The following is a 22,353-nucleotide window of genomic DNA, read 5'->3' as shown; positions in this document are numbered from 1 at the left end:
CTGCATAGTTTACACACACACACACACACACAGAGATGTATGTCTGCATAGTTTACACACACACACACACACACACACACACACACACACACACACACACACACACAGATAGATGCATGTCTGCATAGTTTACACACACACAGACACACACACACACACACACACACACACACACACACACACACACACACACACACACACACACACACACACACACACACAGATAGATGCATGTCTGCATAGTTTACACACACACACACACACACACACACACACACACTGATAGATGTATGTCTGCATAAGTGCACTCGCATGCCAACGCTTTGGGGATTAACATCACTGTCTAAATGATGATGAACATGAGGACAAGGGAATTCACACAGGCAATGTCAGTCAATAAAGCATGGGAATCAAACATACATGCTGACTCTCTCCCACACACGCACAAAATAATAAGCACCCACACACACACACACACTCACACACACACAGTGCACTTTCCATCTTATCTTGTGGCATCCGAGAACAGAGCTACTATATTTACCCTTGTCTGAATCAGACGAACAATCACGGTCGCTTTCCAGTGCACTCCCAGTTCCTGAATGCACAGTGGCCAATTGATTGAGGTGTGCTCTGATACCCAGGGCTGGTGGCCTCAAATGACAGGGTACAAGAGGAGACAAGAGGGGGAAGGAGAGCCGGAGTGCTCGACCAGCTGGCTGCCTCGCAGCGAACGAGCGAGCGAGCGATCGCCTCTCATCTGACGCATTATCTCAGGCAGAAAATGACTTCCTAGTGGCAGCTTTTCTCAGACAGTATCACAGTGTTCCCAGATGGAATGCAAGACGGAGAATTCCGGAGAGTTCTTGTAATCTAATGTTATCTTTGTTTGTCTAGAGAGAGGGTCAGAAAAGGGGAACACTTGAGACAGTCAAAATAGCCTCAAGTTAATACCATTGCTGTTTAATCAGCTGATTGGGTAGAATAACATATGCGATTGCCAAACAGATGTTAAAAGGTCGCTGTTCTCTTCAGAACAGTGCATCCATTAGAGTCTCACAGTGAGCTCAAGGGAGAGAGGGGAGAGAGGCAGTGTAACTTCAGCTGTCAGTGCTCCAGGCACATCCAGTATGTTTAGGCTGGGATCCGCTCTACTTCCTCTTCCACCTGTTGTCCTTGCTCTCGCTCTCTCGCCTTTTTTGTCTTTCCTTCATTGTTCTATCACTTCTTCTTGTCATCGTTCTTCTTCTCTCCTGTCCTCTTTCTCTTACTTTCCATCTCTTCCTCCTTCTGTCTGTCTCCCTGTGATACATACACACTTTATTTTCATCCAGCCAACCTACTACAGAAATGAAGCCCTGGCCTGAGGCTCTTTCTGTTCTCTGTGTGCCGGTGAGCTGAGTGGAGCCACACACACACACACACACACACACACACACACACACACACACACGGCCAAGAGCTGAACCGTGTCGCCTGAGAGACAATCTCTCACCCCCTCACCCCCGCACCCCAACCCTCCCTCCCTACCTCCCTGGTCCAAAAGGCTCAGATTCACCTCCACTTTCTCCCTCCCTCGCTTCAAAAGCACAGAGCCACACCTGTGTGTCTGCGGTCAGGGTGACAACCGATCTCTGAGCTGAGTGAGTGCTGCTGACAAAGAAAAAAGCACTCTTTCACTTTTCTCTTCTTCTTTCACTTTGTCTGTCTTCTTCATTTACTCCTTCTTCTTCTTCTTCGGCTGCTACAACACCTCCGTTTTCTCTCCCGTCATCCATATTCAGGCTCAGGGCGTTGCATCAGGTTGCCTCTGAACGTCACACTTGGCGTCACCTTGAGCGGAATCGATCGACCTCCGTCCCGCTTCCCTTTGAGGTCGAGCCAGAGCAGTGAGGGAGTGGTCCCTGGGGGCCCCCACATGCACTCCTCATGAGGGAGATATTCCCCCTGCCTTGACATCATTATTCTAAGCACATGGGACCTGGGACACCCAGAGCATGCAAGCATTGACACGCTGCCCCCTCTACGACACACACACACCACACACACACACCACACACACACACCACACACACCACACACACCACACACACACACTTTTCCACAGATATTTCTTCATTTTCTGTAGCTACTGGCAACTTTAAGATGTGAGACATCAAAGAGAGGAAAAAGGTAAGGAATAAAGGTCGAGGTGAAAAAGGTTGAGGCCCCTGTGTCGTTTGATTTGGAGGCTGCGTGTCCCCCCGTGAAGGATAGCTGTCGGCTGTCACCTTCACGCCTGCCACTACCGCCACTCCCCCCCCCCGGCCGCCTGCCCAGAGAGGGGGCTTTAATAATGGGATGATGGGGCTGGGAACAGCCAGGTCAGCCCGCTGGGTCGCGCTGGCATTTCCCACTGAAGGTAGCGCAGGGTGGGGTGGGGGAATCAGAGCACAGCCTGGCCCCCACTCACGCTCACGCTCTAAGCCCCGTCTCCCCTGACAACCCTGTGTCACCACACACTGGTATTAACCTAGCTCAAGCCACACAGCCTGAAAGACGTGGAGCCGCACACACACACACGTGCACAGACACACACACACACACACTTACCTACACTACACGCACACACACCATGCACGCCTATAGATGCCTGCACAGACACTTTAAAAGAGAGCATGACACACACGGTCATAACACCCTGACACACACACACACACACACACACAAAGACAAAACTGAATTTCTGTCAAACATGCAGTTTTATGCAAACATACACACAGACACATTCTAGCCCCTGTTCCACCCAGTTTTTCCCATCTATCTAGACAGGCATTAAAATGCCTCGGCCGAGGATGGACAACATGTGTCAACCAGACCGGGGAAAATCAAGGCTCGGGCCTCCGCTGTAGAGGTACGGAGTGTGTGTGTGTGTGTGTGTGTGTGTGTGTGTCATGGGTGGCTCTGGGGGACGAGGAGCAGAACGTGTCAAAATGCCATCAGCGTGATCTGCACCTGCAGGAGATGCACAGGAGGGAGGCGATGGCGGCGCTACAGCAACCTCATCAGTAGGCATTCACAGCCACCTGCTCACACACACACACACACACACACACACACACACACACACACACACACGATATGGACATTAGAGCCTCAGACGAGAGTAGGCGTCAGAGGAGTAGGTGTTTAATAGCAAATGCCAACAGAAGTGCCAGTCACACATCGGGGACTGATCTCTAGCTTTCTCTCTCTCTCTCTCTCTCTCTCTCTCTCCATCGTCTCTGTCTCTCTTTTTCCTGAACTACATTTAAAAAGCAGCAGGATGTTGTCAGTTAGGAAAGGACAATAAAGTCAACCCCGCCCACACCAGAGTGCAGTACCTAGAGGGGGCCAGTCCGATGTATGCCTGCCATGCCCAGGGTAAAATGACTTAAAAAGGGGGTATATAAAAATAGAGATGTATTTAATAAAAAAACACATTTATCCATACTACTTCAGTGGAAATGCAGTGCTTTAAAGTAGAATGGAACAACAGAGTTAATTGCCAGGTGCATGACTCCTGATCACAAATCTAACTTAGACAAGTAATGTAACATGGATATCCTATCCATCTATTTATTTAGACAATGTATTTGCGTCTTGGCAATGAAAGATCAACTCATGTCTAGGCAGAATGTCAAGTGTGTTACTGTTTCACTTCATATATACACAGTTCCACAGGTGACTATATGAATTCAGTAATTACGAAGGAATTGTAGAGTGGAAATTTTATAAATGAGTTAGTTTGCCTTCACAATAAAATACAAGTAATATTCAATCACTGGTCTGGGCTTAGACAGCATTTCTGATTAAGCAAAACAAAAAATACATCCGTCAAATACTTCCTGCGGATCATTTATAATATTCCATTTTTAATTAGAATTAAACAGCAATAAATCCCCTTAGATTAAATTAGGAATTGCTTCATCACAAATCATGGCATATTAAACCCATAAATGAAGATTAATTTGCAGAGAAGCCCACACACAATGCAGGTAGGACAACAAACATCTCTGCCAAACCGTAACTGCAACAGACAGCCCTACTAAAGCAATAGTTAAAGTTTGTGGTTTCATCCACAGCGCTTTTAATTACACATCAGGGCAACAGCACTGCTGAAGTTTACAATATTTGCCCCCTGTCTGTGCTTCAGTCTGAACAGATTCACAGCCATTTGCTAATGTGTTCAGTAACATGCATGAGGCTTAAGGATACTCCCAGCGAATTCACGCTGAAGTGCACCTGAGACATTGATTTCTACCTTTACCCCACACCAACACAGACTCCTACACTCGTACGTAGCCTCAAAGTCTAGATCTGTAGAATGGGTCTCTGTACTAAGTGGAGGGGGGGGAAAGAATCCCACAATCCCTGACACCCTCTTGAATATTCCATCGCATCGATTTGATAAATCAAATTTGACATAGCAAATAAAGTGCAGTTTTATTCATGGGAGTGTCACTCTTCATAAAACATGCTGTAAAGATGATTGACCCACTGGTCTCTGTAATAGTGTGTTGGTGGGGGTGGAGAGAGAACCAGAGAGAGTGGGGAGGAAGTGAGTGTGTGGTTTGTGAGGGGGGGGTTTGGGGGACGTTTGTTCAAAAGCTGGTCCCTGCGCTTCCTGAGGGGGATCTGACTGTCAAACACACACGGGGGTCTCAAACACCCGGCCTCGGCCTCTCTCCTCCGGCATGGACCGAGTTCCAGTGGCCCCACACAGACACATGGATGGAGGGTGGGGTGGTAGATGTGGTAGATATTCCCCTGTAGAGGTGGGGATATTCACCACCAAAAAAGCCCCACTGACAGATGCCCAGCATACAGCATGGAGACTCTGATAACTGCTGCATTTGTGGTGGCTTCAACCCCCCCCCCCCCCTTTCTTGTTTCAGTAGCGCAAAGTCGAGGCTTTAGGAGAGGAGAGGGCGCTCTCACCTCAAGAGTGGGACAAGTGCGAGGTTTTAATGGGCTTTGATGTGGGCCCTCCACTGTGGAGTACTGCTCTGCCTTTCTGCTGCTGGTTCTCTCTCTCTTTCTCTTTCTCTTTCTCTGTTTCTTTTTCTCTCTCTCTTTCTCTCTCTCTTTCTCTTTTTCTTTTTCTCTCTCTCTCTTTCTTTCTCTCTTTCTCTCTCTCTCTCTCTCTCTCTCTCTCTCTCTCTCTCTCTCTCTCTCTCTCTCTCTCTTTCTCTCTCTTTCTGTCGTACGGCGCTGAGGTAATGAAAGGACTCTCCAGAAGAGCTTCAGCAGTGTGAGGGCACAGTTGGAGCACACATCTGATTTCTAAATGTGCATACATGGAAGTCAAGTGCAATTAGCTGCAACTCCGAGGAAGTACCGTACTGTTCGCAGCGAAGACCAAACTGGCAACGCTTGATGCACATGGAGACACTGACATTCTTACGGTCATTCTTATTCTTGTCTCCTTGTCCAAACGCTGACTTTAACGATGAGGTCGACATGAGCGTGCCTATCACACAGTTTCAACACTCTTTTGCCAAGTCTAAGCACCTGACATTTCGCAAATCTGGAACACTTAAAAAAAATGTCTTTCATTTAAAAAAATAATAATTATAATTTCACCACTTTCATGCTGGTATGTTCTTTAGTCAATAATAAGGTCCATACGGGCACACACTTCACTGCAGCAGAACACGTACAGATGGACTACACAAGGTGTGATTATATCACAATCATTTATGTCAAAGGCAGGGGTTTGAGGACTATGCTATTCTTCTTTACTGGATAAAATAACATAATTTAATTGGGGCAATTCAGGTATGTTTCATTCCTTCATGCATTTTCATTCCTTCCAAGGGGTCTGTGAAAATTGATAAATAAATAATGAAAAAGAACAATACAGAAAGATAAAAAAAAATAAAGAAGAGTCCTCTGATTGAGGCGAATCCAGTCATTCGTTTTTTTCCCCTCCCATATAACCCACACAGAGTTTGAAAGAGAGGGAGCAGAGTCAATCGACCCAGTATATAAGCAGGGCACTTAATATGGCAAGGAGACGGAATCCTTGACGCCAAACATATTTGCCGTTGTTTCCTGAGCCGCTCTGCCGCTCTGCCGCCCAGCCCCACGCCTCTGATCTGTTAGAGGGAAGAGTAGAGCAGGACTCCCCGGCCCCCTAGGTGCCTAGTCTGAGTCAGACCCAGGGCTTTCAGACCGCAGGACTCCCCGGCCCTACGCGCCTAGTCTCAGTCTGACCCAGGGCTTTCAGACCGCAGGACTCCCCGGCCCCCTAGGTGCCTAGTCTGAGTCAGACCCAGGGCTTTCTGTGAGCAAACCTGCAGTGGAATTGCTCACCTCTGTGTGGACATGTCAATCACAGGAGGACTGTCTGAGGCAATCCACAGATAACTCTCAGAGCTGTACTGCACATACGTAAGATGTATGGTAACGCAAACATAATCATTAAGGCTAACTCAAGCCTGATTTCAATGCTTGCATTACCTGTTGTACAATCTCATTGATGAAATACAATTCTAATAACATTACAATCAAAGTCTCCCCCTCAAAAGGGTTCTCGCTGTGGGTAATACTTTGAGCACAAGGGGTCATGGAGCTTTATGACGATGATACCTGGATACGTGTCCTCTAGGAGCATCTAGCTAAGGCTCTTATGTAATACACCTGCCCCCAACTAATAACACACGCAAACAAACGCATGCACGCACACAAAACATTTTTACATTAAAGCCATTTAGGTCAGAAGTGCATCTAATATTTTACCATGGACTATATAACTGGAAACCTGTGCTTTTGAAATGATAAAATGGCACATTTCAATCTCCCAAAGGAGAGGGGGGCTGAACCAAATGTCAATACCTCCATGAGATCCTACTGCCCCCTACCTATGAGGGGGGAGTTGCTGTACTCATCTCCATAATGGAACCCTTATCGATCAGCTCTACTGCCAAAATTGGCCTCAATCAACACTGCATTTTATTGTTTAAAACTGTGTGGAAACATCTCCAGTATAGCTCCATATTAATCTTTACTTGGTACGACTTTGTTAACAAACACACTGGTTAAATCACCAGTTAGTGTCTGCCAAAGGCAAACCCTTATGAAACTATTCTCTGGAAGTCCATTATGTAAAGGCACGTGGCGCCTGTAGTTGGGAACAGAACCGTTGAGATGGTTCCAGAACCGAAAACCAGACACAGTTTTATCAGTGCTCAACCAAGATTGCATTCAATTAACTCAAAATATTTCAGAGCGAAAAAAAGACCTGTTTGACCTCATTTTTGTAGTACACATCTGTTATAACCATTAAAATTTCAACAGTGAAGTAATGATGATCTTTTTTTTCACGACATAGTTAGAACTTCCTCATGATCATTCAAATCTTCAAAACACTGCAGCTTCTTATATGAAGTTGAGTGTGGGGCTTTTCAAAGTACCAACCAAGGCTTCTTGTTATCTCTCTGCAAATCAGCAGTTGTTGGAAACCAAAATGAAGATGAAAATTGAATGTGATATTCATTTCATCAGTCCTTCAGAGGAGGACTTTCTCAGGCACGGTGCTGATGTCTTTGGACATCGCTGTTGGTGTGATGGAGATTTGATTAAGTAAACTGTACAATTTGAGTGATTTTATGAATACACACTAACTGTACCTGAGACATCAACAAGAACCCTCTGCTCATCAGGTACTACTGAGTAAAACACAGCCTAGATAGATGTATGCTCCTTTTCATCACGGATGAAGTCTGAGCATAGTAAACGTGCAAGTCCTCAGTAAGAGTGCCTGTTAAAAATGGGCCTTACTACAATTGGGCCTTACTACTATTGATCTCTCTCTCTCTCTCTCTCTCTCTCTCTCTCTCTCTCTCTCTCTTCCCCACATCTTAATTATCTTGTGAAACATTTCATAGATTAACTTCCTGTATGTCACAAACAAAAGGGAATGGTGTTATGTATTAATTTCCGTAGGAAGCCTTTTGCCACAGTTGGTTGAGATAATAGTTGGGAGTCAACACTGAACAGGAAGCAGAATTTAATTATTCCGACTTCCACAATTCAATTCCACACACTATGCGTCATTGACAGACACTGCTCTGCATGTTGACAGCTCCTAATTCTCTCACTGGCCAGAGGCTGGCAGTCCACATAAATCTCAGCCATTAGTTCAATTCATCTCGTGTCCAATTTCTCAAAACAAGCTGGACGAGCACCACATGATTCAAGAAATCACAACAGGCCAGTACATGACTCATCTGATCAGCTGACCAACAATCTGTGGCCTTTGCGATGCAACAGTGTTTAAATGTACATCCTAATCAGGAACCATCTGAACCTTTGGCCTTAAAATGACTATGCTATGTTGCTATGCTTCATACGGAAATTACGATCTTCACCATCTTAAACATCCTCTACCTAGGGTGATGCAAACCAATTTAAATAATAAATCAATGCATTAGAGATTATGAGTGCAAGCTGTAATGTTATCAGTATTAGGCCCCTATTCTTCTGTATGGTAGTGGAGGGTTGTTATCACTGTAGAGTCAAATCATCCCCCCCACCCCCCCCTCCCACCCCAGTCCAGCCCAGAATGAGGTATGATCTCCACCAATATGCAGCACCTCTCAGCTGAGGGCCAGTTATTGACTAGCTCTGCCGCTTTGATACCCAACCACATTTATTTAAATAGTAAATGTCTCCTGGTCAGAACATTTTTCTTACACACTGAGTCTTCAACAAAATGCTTTCACTACACAGTGAAGATGGATTATTCCAACCGCTCATCTAATTGTGCTTTTGCCACACAAAACACTTATGTCTTCCCTGCTATTGGAGTAGCTCACATGATGTTTACATTTACATGTGAGATCTATGCGGCTGAGTAATCACAGTGTTTGATCGAGATCAATGATTATGACAGCGGATGCAGAAGGGGCATCGCACGCTGGTTGTCATTCAACAGTGAAAGGCGTGAAAAATATATTTGTTCCCTATCCCCAGTACATTATAAGGAGGCCCTCTTGGAGACAATAGCTTTGACTGAAAAAACACCACTGCCTAAAATTCCAGTTAAAAACCTGGGACTGAGGCATCATCAGTGATGACACTGTCTTGTGTCCACAAACAAGCCTGCGTCGCAACAAAGGGTGGCAGGGGGGAAGCTCAGCGGCACAGAACAAATCAGAGCAGCGGTACACAATGGAGGCCGGCTCTTCCCATGTGGTCCCAGGTTAAATGAGGCAAGTTTGAGGCATCACATGGTTCCGTAAAGGATTACTGGATTATGCAAGTTACCGTTTGGTGCGCTCATGGAAAAAAGACAAGTCATCATAGCAGAGGAATGTGATTTTTGCAAAGAGTTACAGTTACAATGGGTTATGATCCTCAGCCCAGTACCACGGTAGAGCCCCATTCAAAACAGAGACTGTCTTTTATTGCACATCAAATCGAAACACCAAGGACCCTAAAACAACTGCTGTTACTGATGTTAAGTCATTCACAAAGCCGATTCTTTGACTGTCTGATAAAAACATTCAAACCTACGTACTGTATATATATATATATATAAACATAAGCATCTAAGCGGCTGGAATGTTTCGAGTAAGCCTTCCATTTTGTGAACTCCCGCAGACAAACTACTTTTATTTGCAGCTCTCGCTCTTCTGCAGCTTTGAGACCTAAAGTGTTGAAGCGCAGAGCTTTTTCACCCACACAGAACAAAGAAGCCAAACAGAACGCATTGCCCCTCAGAACTATTCCAAGGATAATTCTTCACAGTGGTATACCTGAAGATGGGCCTCTTTCAACTTCTCAAGCATCTCAGAGTTTTTTTTTTTTATATGTGCCTCTTTGTAAAAAGTAGGTTGAGGTGACACAGTTACATGAGCTTCTCACCTAAGATGATTACAACCTCGAAACAGCAGCTTGTGTATGCAAATCGGCTTGCCAATGCAACATCATATTGCCTGCAGGTTAAATGTGTTACTTTCAAGTAAAAACCCAGTGTTGGCTACTGCAGGTGTAAGCCCGCTGAATTTAGAAATGTTGCACTTTCTGAAGAGTTATATACAGGCAAGTCTCGAGTTTACCATTATCAACCCAGACAAAACAACCTGAGCCAAACAATAGCTGTGGTAATTCAACAAGTGCAGCTGGCCACTATTGAACACACACACCAAAACAACAAAGCAAGAACTTCAGCCAACAGAACAAAAATGAAAGTGGGTCTTACTTTGAGTATTCTTCATTGTCCCTGTCGCATCGGCCATCTTTATGTTTCTCCCAGTCTTTCCCATGCTTGCAGGTAGTCAATAAAATGATATCATCTCCATTGTGAATGTGATAGAGTGCGTTTCTGGTTTCTGAGCCTATACCAGTGAGATACCTCTTCCCTTTGAAAACTAGCACATATTTCCTTGATGGCGGGACATTATTGAGTGTCAAATAACCCTTGTCTCCTCCTTTCTGGACATGGTCTTTTGAAAAAAGAGGAATGGACACATCAAAGTGTGGCCTGAAATTATCCATATCGATGCTGGCCTTGGCCAACATCGCCTGACCAATATCAAAGCCCAGCTCCTCTGTGTAGTCCGGCCAGGTGCCCGAGTAGAGGTTGAAAATAAGGTGGTTCCTTCCTTCGTTCCACAAAGGAAGGCTCTGGATTTTGGCCTTGACATTGTGGACATACTGGGCAGAGAGCTGGTCTCTGTCCAGCGTATCGATGCTCAGCACGAACAGGCACGCCTCCTGCGGATCCGTGGTGTAAAAGCGGGAGTCCTCAATGGCCGTCAGGATCTTCTGGTAGCTCTCGGAGATCTTCTCCCCCTTGGCCAGCGGGTACACGTACACCTTGAAGCCCCTCTCGCAGAGGCTGTAGTCGAAGCAGGTGTCCATGCGGCACCGGCGGCTCTTGTAGATGTTGGTGCGGATCTCCCGCCTCTCCCTGGGGGAGGAGTGCTGGTGGATGCCCACGGGGCTGTCCTCCTCCTGCTCCACCCCATCCAGGTAGGCGCTCAGAGAGTGGCCCCACTCCGGCCAGTGCTGCCTGGGCAGTCGGGGACCTCGGGGACCTTGGGCGTTGGCAGCGTAGAGCTGCTGGTGGCTTTCCTGGTGAAACTCCCCGATCTGCAGTCCCCACAAGTAGGCAAGCAGAAGAAGACAGGCCCCCAGAGACACCAGCAGGTACCTCTTCTTGGCCTGCATGTGTGCAAGAGGGGCTGGCAGTGGTGACGGGAAGGCAGGAGAAGGAGGTAGGAAGGGAGCGGGGTCCTCTTCTAGCCCACGGCACAGGCACTCATACCAAGAGGAGCATGTTTTCAGATAAGGACTCCCTGGATGCAGAAAAGCAACTGCGGAGTGAAACAAACACAGCTCTTCAGAATGTTGGTGTCCAGTATCATAAAAGATGTGTGAAAGTAAATGGATTTCGTAATTAGTCATGAATACTCTGACTTGTGTTACAGTCAATAATTATGTTATCAAAAGGGCAATCTTACAATGAAATTAACTATATAAAAAAAACGAAATGTGTTTGTTTTTTCCCCATGTTCACTCATTTTAAGCAAAGAAAAAGCAGAGGGGTCATAAATGAATTTGTGTGAATCAGCGTCTCCTGTTTATGTAACAGCACTGTGAACCGGATAGAATATGACATTGGAAATGAGGGGTTGTCAGTAATATCTGGTAACATAAATGATTCATCTTGTAGCACTTAAATGTCTGCTGCTTGCCTACGGTTACTGTACCTTTCCTGAAACACCTGTGGGAGCATCTGTCAGTGAATGATGACGTTTCAGGAGACTCCAAAGAAAATGAACAAGATCCATATGACAGAGCTAAACTAAATTTTCTTCCGAAGTCTGGAATTCATTTTACCCTTTCAGAGTAGCAGTACAACCGGTAAGCATGGAAGTTCCTTTACTGGTGATCAAGTTTCACTAGTTTACTGCTGTGTGTCTGTATTCCATTGTATAGCCATGACATCCACTTTCACTGGCGTATATAAAATTGTCTTTTGGGTGAGACAAATGACCGCAACTGATTAAAATGACATTCAGCTGCGCGAAACAAACTAGAATGTTGCCGTCCCATAACACATTCAGTTGATTACTCTGAAGTGTCTCCAGTGCTTGTACTCGCCCAATGCCTTTGAGATGATATCCAAGACAGCTCCGACGTACTTTCTCCAAAATACCGCCTTCTTTTTCAGGAATGAATCAAATAGTCACGTCGTTCCGAGAAACAAACGTTTACATTCTCCTTGCCACACACCATGTGTTGTCATGTACTTGTGCGTCCATGTGCGTGAAAGTTTCAAACATGTAGCCACGAAACAGCTCGCTGTCGTGAAGCACGTGAACACTGAATATCTTGACAACGTTATACTTCACATGTATTGTTACAACAGGCATACCTGAACCCATGTAACATCAGATGTGCACGCAATCAGTTCCATGCACTGTGGCTTGAGTGCTTTTTGGCACTGTCACTTCATTACTGCGAAAGCTGAGATCGTCTCCATTACTCTCACAGACAGCTCGGGCGCTTAAGAGAGCGGTCTATAAGACGCACATGCACATTCATCATAACACATTTGTGTGGAAATTTCGAATGTTTCTCTTAAAACTGCGAAACTGTTCTTGTACTGCCACGGTGGCATAAATCCTTGCACGCGTTTGGCGAGTTCCTCATGGTTCCACTTGTTCGCCAGCGTCCATTAGGTACTTGAGGGGAAAGTTAACGGTGTTGATGTCACCTGAGCGACACCCGTCTCCAGCCTTTCAGTCCTACCCATGATCAACCATCAAGTCCGCTTGACATGCCCATACATACGAGAAAATGCAATCACTATATAGTGCAACTATTCGCGTTTAATCCAGGTATACCTGGCTACGTTCCTTTACAGTCCGACTGTTCTGAAAACAGGGGTCCAGCTGAGTTTGTGAATCCGTCCAGCATCCCTCTTTACTCCCATTGAGAGCCAAAGCACCATGCGCTGAAACCTCCCACAACGCGAGGTTGCACCTCCGCTCTCCGTTATTGGTAGAGGATGCTTGGTGAGCGATAGTAATGGGTGAACGTCGCGTCGATCATTTCAGGAGGCGTAGGCTGCATCGGACACTTCGGTTAGAACGCCTGCGAGCACAAGTTAACAAGTTAACGTCTTTTTTTAACTGGAAACAGTATCCTAGCCATGTGTAAGGGTATGGAGAGGGAAGAGCCTCTTGGATCTTTTTTATCCAACGTGAGTTATGACACACTCATTTTAAGTACATACATTTATAGTTTACATTTTTAATTCACATTTGAAGCCCACATACGCATAGAATTATTACAATTGACGTTTTGGTGCCTCCAGCGTGCGACGTGTTTTGCACTTATAATAAGAGCAGCATATGTCTATCAGAAAAGTCGATATTCTCGTCATTGCAGTAGTCTTACAGGACCATGCATACCTGTCATTCTTAAAAATTGTCATATGAATAACAGCTGTCAGAGGCCTTATAAAGGTTACAACCACTGGGGCCATAGGTTGTTCCGCTTGATTCGTGGAAGGTTTATTTTGAGGAAACTTACACATCAGATGAATAGGTGATAATTCATTTAAATTTTAAAGGGCCGGGTTTGTGCAGACGGGAAACGTCAAACCTCAATGCGACATGTTGTAGTAAATGCTGTAGTAAATGCTTTAAATGTTTTTTGTTTGTTGCAAGCAGCCAATTAAAGCCATATGCCTGAGAGCACAAAGCCTAGGTAAGTAACAGGTTTACAGTGATTCCGGTCCTTTCTTCAACCGCTATAGGCCTATATGCAACTCACGACTTCTCATCATTTAATGAACCAAATCACGGTGTATCTCCGAACTGCTAATTTATTTGAATTTTGGAAATATTTGTAATGGACGTCGATATTTGTACGAATATGTGTCTCTATGGACTATGTTTTAGGTGTCCCCTTTATCGTGCGATAAAGGATGCCATCTTGTGGCACCGCATATAACAGACAAAACACACCAAGACGCGTTTCAGATGAAAGTCTTTCTTGCTATATGTTACTTCTTGTTAGTGCTTTTTCACAAATGGGACAATATATGCTACACACATATAACACATGTACAAATAACTTGGACTGCGATTTAGTTGCTTATTATACCAAGTCTCTCTCTCTTTGTGTGTGTGTGTGTGTGTGTGTGTGTGCACTTGCACCTGCCTGCATGCATGGCCAGTTGTGTGTGCAGTAACATTATTTGAGAATGCTATATAGTGCACATTAAGGATTGTCTTCCTCAGGGCATTTGTTCAAACGGGTTTGGACCTTGGCTGTATTTTAACACCATGTCCTGAGACAAGCATATACCAGTCATATATCTTATAACAGCCAACAACAGATGACAGGAGCAGGTCCATGGCAGCGCATTTCCTCTAAACAATCAAATCAAATGTTTTATCAAAAGACAAAGAGAGAGAGAGAGAGAGAGAGAGAGATGTGCCATGTAAGATATACTGAATCCTAACCATCAGTTTTGTCTTCCTGTCAGTCCACATGCGATAACATGGATTATCATTTTGTAGGCTACATGCTTTTGAAATGCTTAAGTGTAATATAGAGGTTATGTATTGTATAGATAATCATAGCATATGGTATTAAAAGTATTTGTTAATCCAGTCTCACCTTTGCTATAACTGCCATGCATAAAAAGTTATTACTTCAGTATACAGTGAAATTCCACCATTTTTAGCCCAGGATCACATCATTCGCTAAATGCAAATGGACACGGGCAGCTGACCGGCTGTCACACTGTAATTGAGAGGCGCGAGTGTGAGGCTTGAATATGTGCTGTGAAATGGTATGTGTGTTGAAGTGAAAATCTCATTTTCCCTCACATTCCTCTCTCCCCTGGGTTCATTAGCCTCATCATGCCTGCACTGCTGGGATGCAGGGAGGTGACTGTCTCTCACTGTGGGTCGGCGAATGTGAGTGTGTGTGTGTGTCTGTGTGTGTGTGTGTGTGTGTGTCTCTGTGTGTGTGTGTGTGTGTCTGTGTCTGTGTCTGTGTCTGTGTCTGTCTGTCTGTCTATGTGCTCCCCTCCCTGTGTACTTTTCTGTGAATGTGTGCGTTTGTTTGTGTATGTGTGTGAGAGACAGAGAGGGACTGATGGAAAGAGAGAGAGAGAGAGAGAGAGAGAGAGAGAGAGAGGGGAAGAGACACAAAGAGTATCCATTTCCTGATAAGCTCAACTCAAGCAGTTTAAAAAAGAATCAGTGTCCTAACTTAAATATTTGCAGTAAAGGGTTATGATTTATGGGTGTCAGTATGGACAGACATCCTGCTTTACAAAGATGTGGGTTTACCAACAGACACTTACTGTGCTAAAGCACCTGGTTTGTTTTTTACCAGAGACAGTGAAATGACACCATATTTATCAAAGCATTCAATGCAAAATGACCTCAAGCGGTTCATTTATTACTTTCCTTTAGGGCTGACCATTGTTGGAAATAGGGAAGTGTCCATTTATTATGTGAGTTTTATCTGTCTGTCAACACAGAATTCATAGTGTTATTCACCACTGTGCACATTTTATTTAGTACTTTAGAAGACCTAGCAAGTGGTACCAAGGTTTCAGATATATCCTTTTATTTAGACCAACAGCATGGTCTCCGGGAGAGTGTGTGTTATTTTAAAGGAACTACTCTGTCTCTTGTTTATGACGCTCTTAGTGCTACAACACTTTTGGGGAAAGTGCTCCAATTACAGCTATTCACCCACAGCTGTTGACTGTCTGAGTGCCATTCGTTTTAGCCATACTAGGCCCTCTTTGTCAGTATGTGTGTGTGTGTGTGTGTGTGTGTGTGTGTGTGTGTGTGTGTGTGTGTGCTCTCATCATAACAAGCGAAAATACTGCATGAACGCTGATGCACAGAGGCAGATATCGGTGTTACCCCTAAGGGCAGTGTTCATGTATTCAAAGAGAGGGTCAGTGATGCTAATTCCAAACACCTTTCGCTGTACTCAGCACCAGATCTCATATTTAGGAAGCTATTAATATAATATATTATCAGTGTGCAGAGAGACCAAACCAAATCACAACCCAGCACTAGCCAATGAAGTCAGTGATCAGCCTATCAGTCATGTAAGAGGATAAACACAGGGTAGGAGGGGGTACATTTTAGTTTCATACCGTATTGTTGTAACTAACCTATTATAAAGGAATTAGCAATCCTCCATCAATATTTCAAACCAGATTGAAATATTAATGAAATCCTTATCAATCCACAATACGTAAACAGGTAGGCTCATGGAGTATCAAACTAGCATTAAGTTCTCATATGGTTTTCTCCCTTGGTCACCTTCTAACAGCACAGTCAGCCTCTCTCAGCTTTGGACTCTCATCAATGTTCTCTCTGGTTTTTTTTGCCATTCTCATGATTCTCTAACCAGGTAGCCCAGTTCAGTGTGCTAGCATAGTAACTGCCTGCCAGTGGTTGCTTGGTGACCAGTACATGACCCCAGGTGGGGCTGTCAGATTGTCAGAGGGAGATGGAGCTCTATCTCAGGTGCTTCCCTCCGGGGAAGGAGAGCCAACGGGGAGCCTCTCGCTCGCGGACATGCCCTGGTGCCTCAAATCGAGCGCAGATAAGCATCCCCCAGGCCCAGAGAACACCCGGCGGGGCCCACCGCTCCATCAATAACTGTTCCATTCAGCAACGCTAGTGGGCTGTGGCAGGCCAGGCCAGCTACACTATTCAAACCAGTGGAGTGAGACCGAGACACGCTGTTGGGGACTGTGCTTGGCCCTGGCCTTAAGTGGACAAAACTGTGCATTTTTTCTGTCCTGCGCTCCAAACCCTGCAGCCCATCAATTCAGTTACGAATGAAGGCCTTTAGCGTGCTTTTGGATAACCATTTGTTCTATTTTCAAGCAACACTTCCATTTTGTCTATAGTTTAAATTTTAAAATGATAGACATACTCTGAGGTATTTAAAGGGTTTGTATTTTAGCATTTATTGCTTCTCCAGCAATGTATCTCACATAACACTAAGACCTGCTGAAAAGAAACTATTCGGAAGACAGTAGTGAGAGTTAATGTTGGGGACCGGAAAAGGGATAGAGCTTGTTTGGTATGGCCAGTCAGGCAACCCTTGTAATGACAATGCTCAGCACGTCTGTTTAACCTAAAACATCCTGCTCAAAGAATCATGATTAAAGCCTCTGTAAGGCGTGCCACAAAAATAATTTAGCATGTTGATGAAAAGAAAAGATTTTGACATAGTCAGGTGTCAGTAATCATTTATGTAGCACTCTCCAAAACCTCCAGAATATGTGCAGCAGACTACAGGATAAAAGCCTCAAAGGCAGAGTCATCAGAGTCCGAATCATTTGGAAGACTTCCTGAAGACATTTCAGACGTCAGTTGGAGTTCACCCTGGCTGGTCAGGAGTCATTTACACCCACCTGAGCAGGGTAAAATCCATTAATCTGCCCCTAATTGTGATATAACTGTCTGGGCCATTCTTCTGGCTAATCTGAAACTTAATTAGGTGTTGAGGGCATGGTATATGCCAGAGCTCAGATAGTGAGATATGCTCCGCTCAGAGCTGGAGAAATGACTCTTTGGGGGCTGCTGAAATGACACTGCGTGGAATAGCTTCCATGTGGAGCAGACATTTCCTGCTCTTTCCCTTCATTTCCCCCTGATTTGCATGCACCATGCGTGGAAGGGAGGGGATAATGCCTTATCTCTCATTCTCCACAGCGCACCAAGTATTAATGACTTAGGATGGGGTGGGTTTTTGCAAGGATCCTGCTTTGAGACATGATAAGCCTTAATGAGGACAAGGCAGGTGTGAAGAGGGGGGGTTCACCATCACAACCAGTATCACCAGCAAGCAGCAGCATCACCTGAATTTGGTGTGACTGAGATCAAGCGAAACCAGGCTCCCAGGGTCTGGACCAAAGCGCTGAATAAGGCATCTGCTGAGATCTTACGAGGAGGAGAAGAAAGACGGGTGAAAAATCGTTACTCTGCCAACTGGTAGTCCTCTCCTCCCCTCCAGGCATGGCTGCTAACCGTGCCCTCAGGCCTGGGCATTAAAATGCATCGAGTGCGAGGCTGGCTTCAAGACAGATTTAAAGATGAGCTAATCCTTATTTATTCTGCAATTAGTTTTCTCAGTAGTTTTTCTCTCTCTCTCTCTCTCTCTCCCTCTGTCTTTCTCTCGCTCCCCCCCACCCCACCTCTCCCTTTATCTGTTTTTACCTCAACGTGTGGCTGCGCCCTGTGCTCTGCTGTCACCTGCTGGGTGTGATGATGCCCACCCTCCTGCTCCGCTCCATGGCTGTTGCCCCTTATTTCCCGTCCCTGGCTTGAGGTATTGGCACCGCGGGGGCTCGGGCCCCGGGCCTAATGAGCAACAGGCATCCGGGCAGCGTCCGTCTAATAAGCCAGAGAAAGAGCAACACGCTTGGCAGATTGGCTTGGCACTTCCCGAAGGTATGCGCATACTCTCCTGTTGCTTCGCTGCTACTCCTTCCTTCCTGACAGCTAACTGCATACTCCGTGCCTCTGTGACTGCAGGTGCAGCTACTAGCCTTCCCCAGCAATGAAGCGCCCCGCTGCCCTAACACCTGTCCTCGGAAAGGCTATCAGATCAAAGCCATCCAAGATGGCTATATTTACTGTGAATAATAGCTGTGGATGGGGAAGGAGGGGAAGAGGGGGGGGAAGTGTATTGTGCTGCTAGGACACAAAGGTTTCATGGAGTAGATTGTATCTGAAAGAGCCACAGGCTATGTGCTTATTAAACAGACAGGACTGGAGTCGCTTTGGAAATGAAATGTGGAGTTTTGTTTATGTAAAGATGTGTTGTTGAGGTGGTGAGGTAGTTGTATACATATTATGTATGTCTGTTGTTGTTATTATCATTAAAAACCCAAGAAATATAATTAAAAAAAATACTGTTTGCTCTGATTCACATTGCTTATTTTCTTTATGTTCCCACACTGGGGTTGCAGGTCGAATGGGTTTGTTCAGATGGATTGTCGTTGCTTCATTTTTCTGTCCTTTTTATCCAGAGAGTATAGCGTCAGGTTGTCTTCCTGGAGCTTGTTTTGTTTTTGTCTGTGTCATCAGGTATAGAGATTGGGATGACTGATGGGAGGTGCTTGTTGAACGGTTTCATCTATTACAGAGCAGAATTGTCATTGTATTCACCCAGGACTCAATTATAACAACAAAAGCTGCAGAGCTGATCCAAAGGTTCTTTTTGTGAAATATGGTTGAGGGACTCAATGGAATTGCATATGGATCAGCTATTGTGCCATTTCATCAAAGCTGTTGTTTCGTATAAAATTTTATGGTTGATTTCTAGCTTAGCACTTCCTGCATATCTGAGCCGAGTACAGCCAAGACAACTCAGCTTGTTTTTGCTATCATATGCTGTTACCCACTTGGCAAGCCAAGCAAGTGCTTGGGCGGGATTGTGGTGATTGATTTCTGTTCCTGGAACAGAGGGAAAACTTTATTTGAACCATTTCATGATGTATTTGGTGTATTACACCCAGTGCCAATATTTCCATTACAGTATTGGTATTCCATTGATGTGATGTGGTAGTGTATCGTGGTAGTATGCTGCAGAAGACTGTAGAGGGAAGCTCCCTTTTTCTTCCCGTGATGAATGTTTAACTTATCTGCGGTACGAAGTACAGAGATGCTTTTTAATATATCACTCAACATTAACATTCCACCTCAAGATCAGTATCTGTGAGTGCATTAGAACGCACTTAAAACTGATCGCAAGGGCATATTTTATTTGAAAACCTTTGGACCATCAATTATGTTTATAGCACAAACATCTCCCTCTCTATCTCTCTCTCTCTCTCTCTCTCTCTCTCTCTCTCTATCTCTATCTCTCTCTCTTTCTCTCTCTCTCACTCACTTCAGTTTGCTTTTGGAGTCACTCTCAGCTGCCAGTGCTAATTTGAGATTTGTGAATAATACGGGAACAGCATAGTTATAAACTTATAATAATAATAAATAATAATGCATTTTATTTGTAACACACTCTTCATTCAAAAGAATCTCAGAGTGCCAACATATGGGTTGTGATGGCTGTCAGGGGACAACAGTTATGTATGAAAACTGATTGTAAGGTTAGGACATTATAGCAACAGTGTTGACAATAAATGTTTTGATAAATATTTGTATTTATCTATTTATTCTTCAGTCACACTCAGTCAATGGGCACAATGCCACTGGGTCTGGATGTCTTCATAAACTATGATTATAAATTTTATATTTGATATGATTATATTTGCTGGGAAGGTCTAATCATCCTACTGGGAGTTTATTTGGAGTGATTCCCAGTTCCCAGTAACTGTCATTTCATATATCAAATAACCTCCCCCATTCTCTGGGTGGGGTAAGAATGCTATTGTATCTGGCCTCACCCAGTCGAATCTCACATTAAGCAACAAATGCCAGTAACAGCACTGTATATGAACTTACCGAAAATGCAAGCACGTGCATATCCAGACAAGAAATAATCAGCGTTTTAAAAGACTGATAAGTATCCCTGTGCCACAGAGAGGAAGTTGAAGCTTAATAGAATTTCATTTGTAGTTTTAGCAGCAGTGTCACATACAGATCCACAATCAGACAGTCAGCTAGACAAACACTATAATCTTAGGCAAATAACGTACCGTGAGCAATCCTCTTGGCAAATACTGTCATTTAAAATGTGTACTGTAATGCTTGCTTTCCCTCCCTACTACCACACAGTTATATTTAACTGATTGAGAAAATATGTATGAGAACCTAATTAAGAAGACAAACAGGTTTGGCAAGCTTTGTTAGCTTATGCGATGGCTACTGCTAACTATGGCTAAACCTTAGAACCTGTATTTAAGCTCTGGAGCCTCATGGTTGCCATGGCTACTGCTAACCATGGCTAAACCTTAGTACCTGTATTTCAGCTCTGAAGCCTCATGGCTGCCTGCTGAACTCTTAAGGTCACGAGTTCAACCTCCCCTCAGCTCTCATACAGGAATGCATTCAATTTACTATCCAAGTCCATTTGGATAAAAGTGCCTCCTCCTCAGTGACAAGATGTTAAGGATAAGTGCTGCTTTGCCAGCTGCAACATCACGCAGCTCTTAAATGTTTTATCTGGCGGTATGAGAGTCTGAGATAGCCAAGTGAGTAGGGGAGGTGCTGTATGATAGTGAAAATGCGGTTGGTTTGGAGCCGTGCCGTTGACAGAGAGAAAACAGGGATTCATGAACTGAGACTGATCCCAATGCTGACTAGCAGATATGGCACTCAGGTGCTTAGGGCACTGTGACAGGGGCTTTACAAGAACCACCACGCTAGAATCTGCTGAAATGAAGTGTTCGATGTTGGCATTCACTTTTCTCAATAACACTTCTTGGAACACATCTTTATTTGATTCATTATTCAGTGAGTGTGAAAACCATCCGCATTAGATTGATATGAGGTGGAAAATGTCTTTATTGGCCAGTCATTCACACATAGCCTGCTGTCATTTAGATGCTTCACCCAAGGCTACTCTGCTCTGAGAGCATACATTAATCAGTGACTGTCCCCCGGTTAATGAGCCCTTGGTGAGTTGGAGATTTAACAGTGGGCCTCAGTGGGTCTGATTATGTGAACTGAACAAAAAAACAAAACAGTCTACACAGTGAAGGAATGAAACAAGAAATGTGTCCAGTGAATTTAACCAGTTAGTTGCTACCAGAACACATGGGAAGAGGGTAGAGTGTGTGTGTGCGTGCGTGCGTGTGTGTGTGAGTGTGTGTGTGTGTGTGTGTGTGTGTGTGTGTGTGTGTGTGTGTGTGAATGCGGCAGGCAGGGCACAGGCATCTGGCTTGTTTTCTTTTTTCTTCTTCAGCGGAACATCAGGCTGCTTCACGCCTCCGTAGCGCTCCCGTACCCCACTGCATTACCGCTCCGGCGCAAATTGATTTCTCGTGTCGCCGCTGCCGATGCCAGTGGGAGGGGGAGAGGCCCCCCTGTTGAGGAACGCGCTCCGTATGTGGGTCGATCGATAATGTGCAGAGCTGCGGCCGCGCTAGACGCCCAAAGACCCTGCGTGCAGTCCCTTTAGCTTTCGCCCCGAGAAAATGTCGAAGTTCAGCCCTCACTCATCAGGTTGACCGGTGGGCAGGAGCCGAAGCAGGGGTGAATAAAACTCCCTCTTCCCATTACGTCTCGCTCGCTCTATTCAAGTGACGGCAGCGGGACCACTTTCACAGCAGTCACTTTTGATTACGGGCTCCTTTTGATAATGATGGAATCACGCTCACATGCTGTTCTTGCCAGGGAGTTTGATGTGTTGTTG

The 22,353-nt window shown here is 44.9% G+C and overlaps 1 protein-coding gene across 1 annotated transcript in view; it reads right to left on the bottom strand.

Annotated features, from left to right (window-relative positions):
• Window positions 1–13,109, bottom strand: part of LOC105897019 (exostosin-1) — a 235,472-nt gene extending 222,363 nt beyond the window's left edge. Inside the window, exons 1-2 of the mRNA XM_031581851.2 lie at window positions 11,742–13,109; window positions 10,229–11,345 (exon numbers count right to left, since the gene is read on the bottom strand). Of these exons, the coding sequence (XP_031437711.1) occupies window positions 10,229–11,199 (971 nt within the window). The 5' untranslated portion in view covers window positions 11,200–11,345; window positions 11,742–13,109. The remainder of the gene's footprint in view (window positions 1–10,228; window positions 11,346–11,741) is intronic.
• Window positions 13,110–22,353: the final 9,244 nt, after the last annotated feature.

The sequence above is a fragment of the Clupea harengus genome, chromosome 15 (assembly GCF_900700415.2).
Source record: "Clupea harengus chromosome 15, Ch_v2.0.2, whole genome shotgun sequence".
Taxonomy (NCBI): domain Eukaryota; kingdom Metazoa; phylum Chordata; class Actinopteri; order Clupeiformes; family Clupeidae; genus Clupea; species Clupea harengus.
Note: the sequence above shows the minus strand (reverse complement) of the source record. Positions and strands in the feature narration are given on the sequence as shown.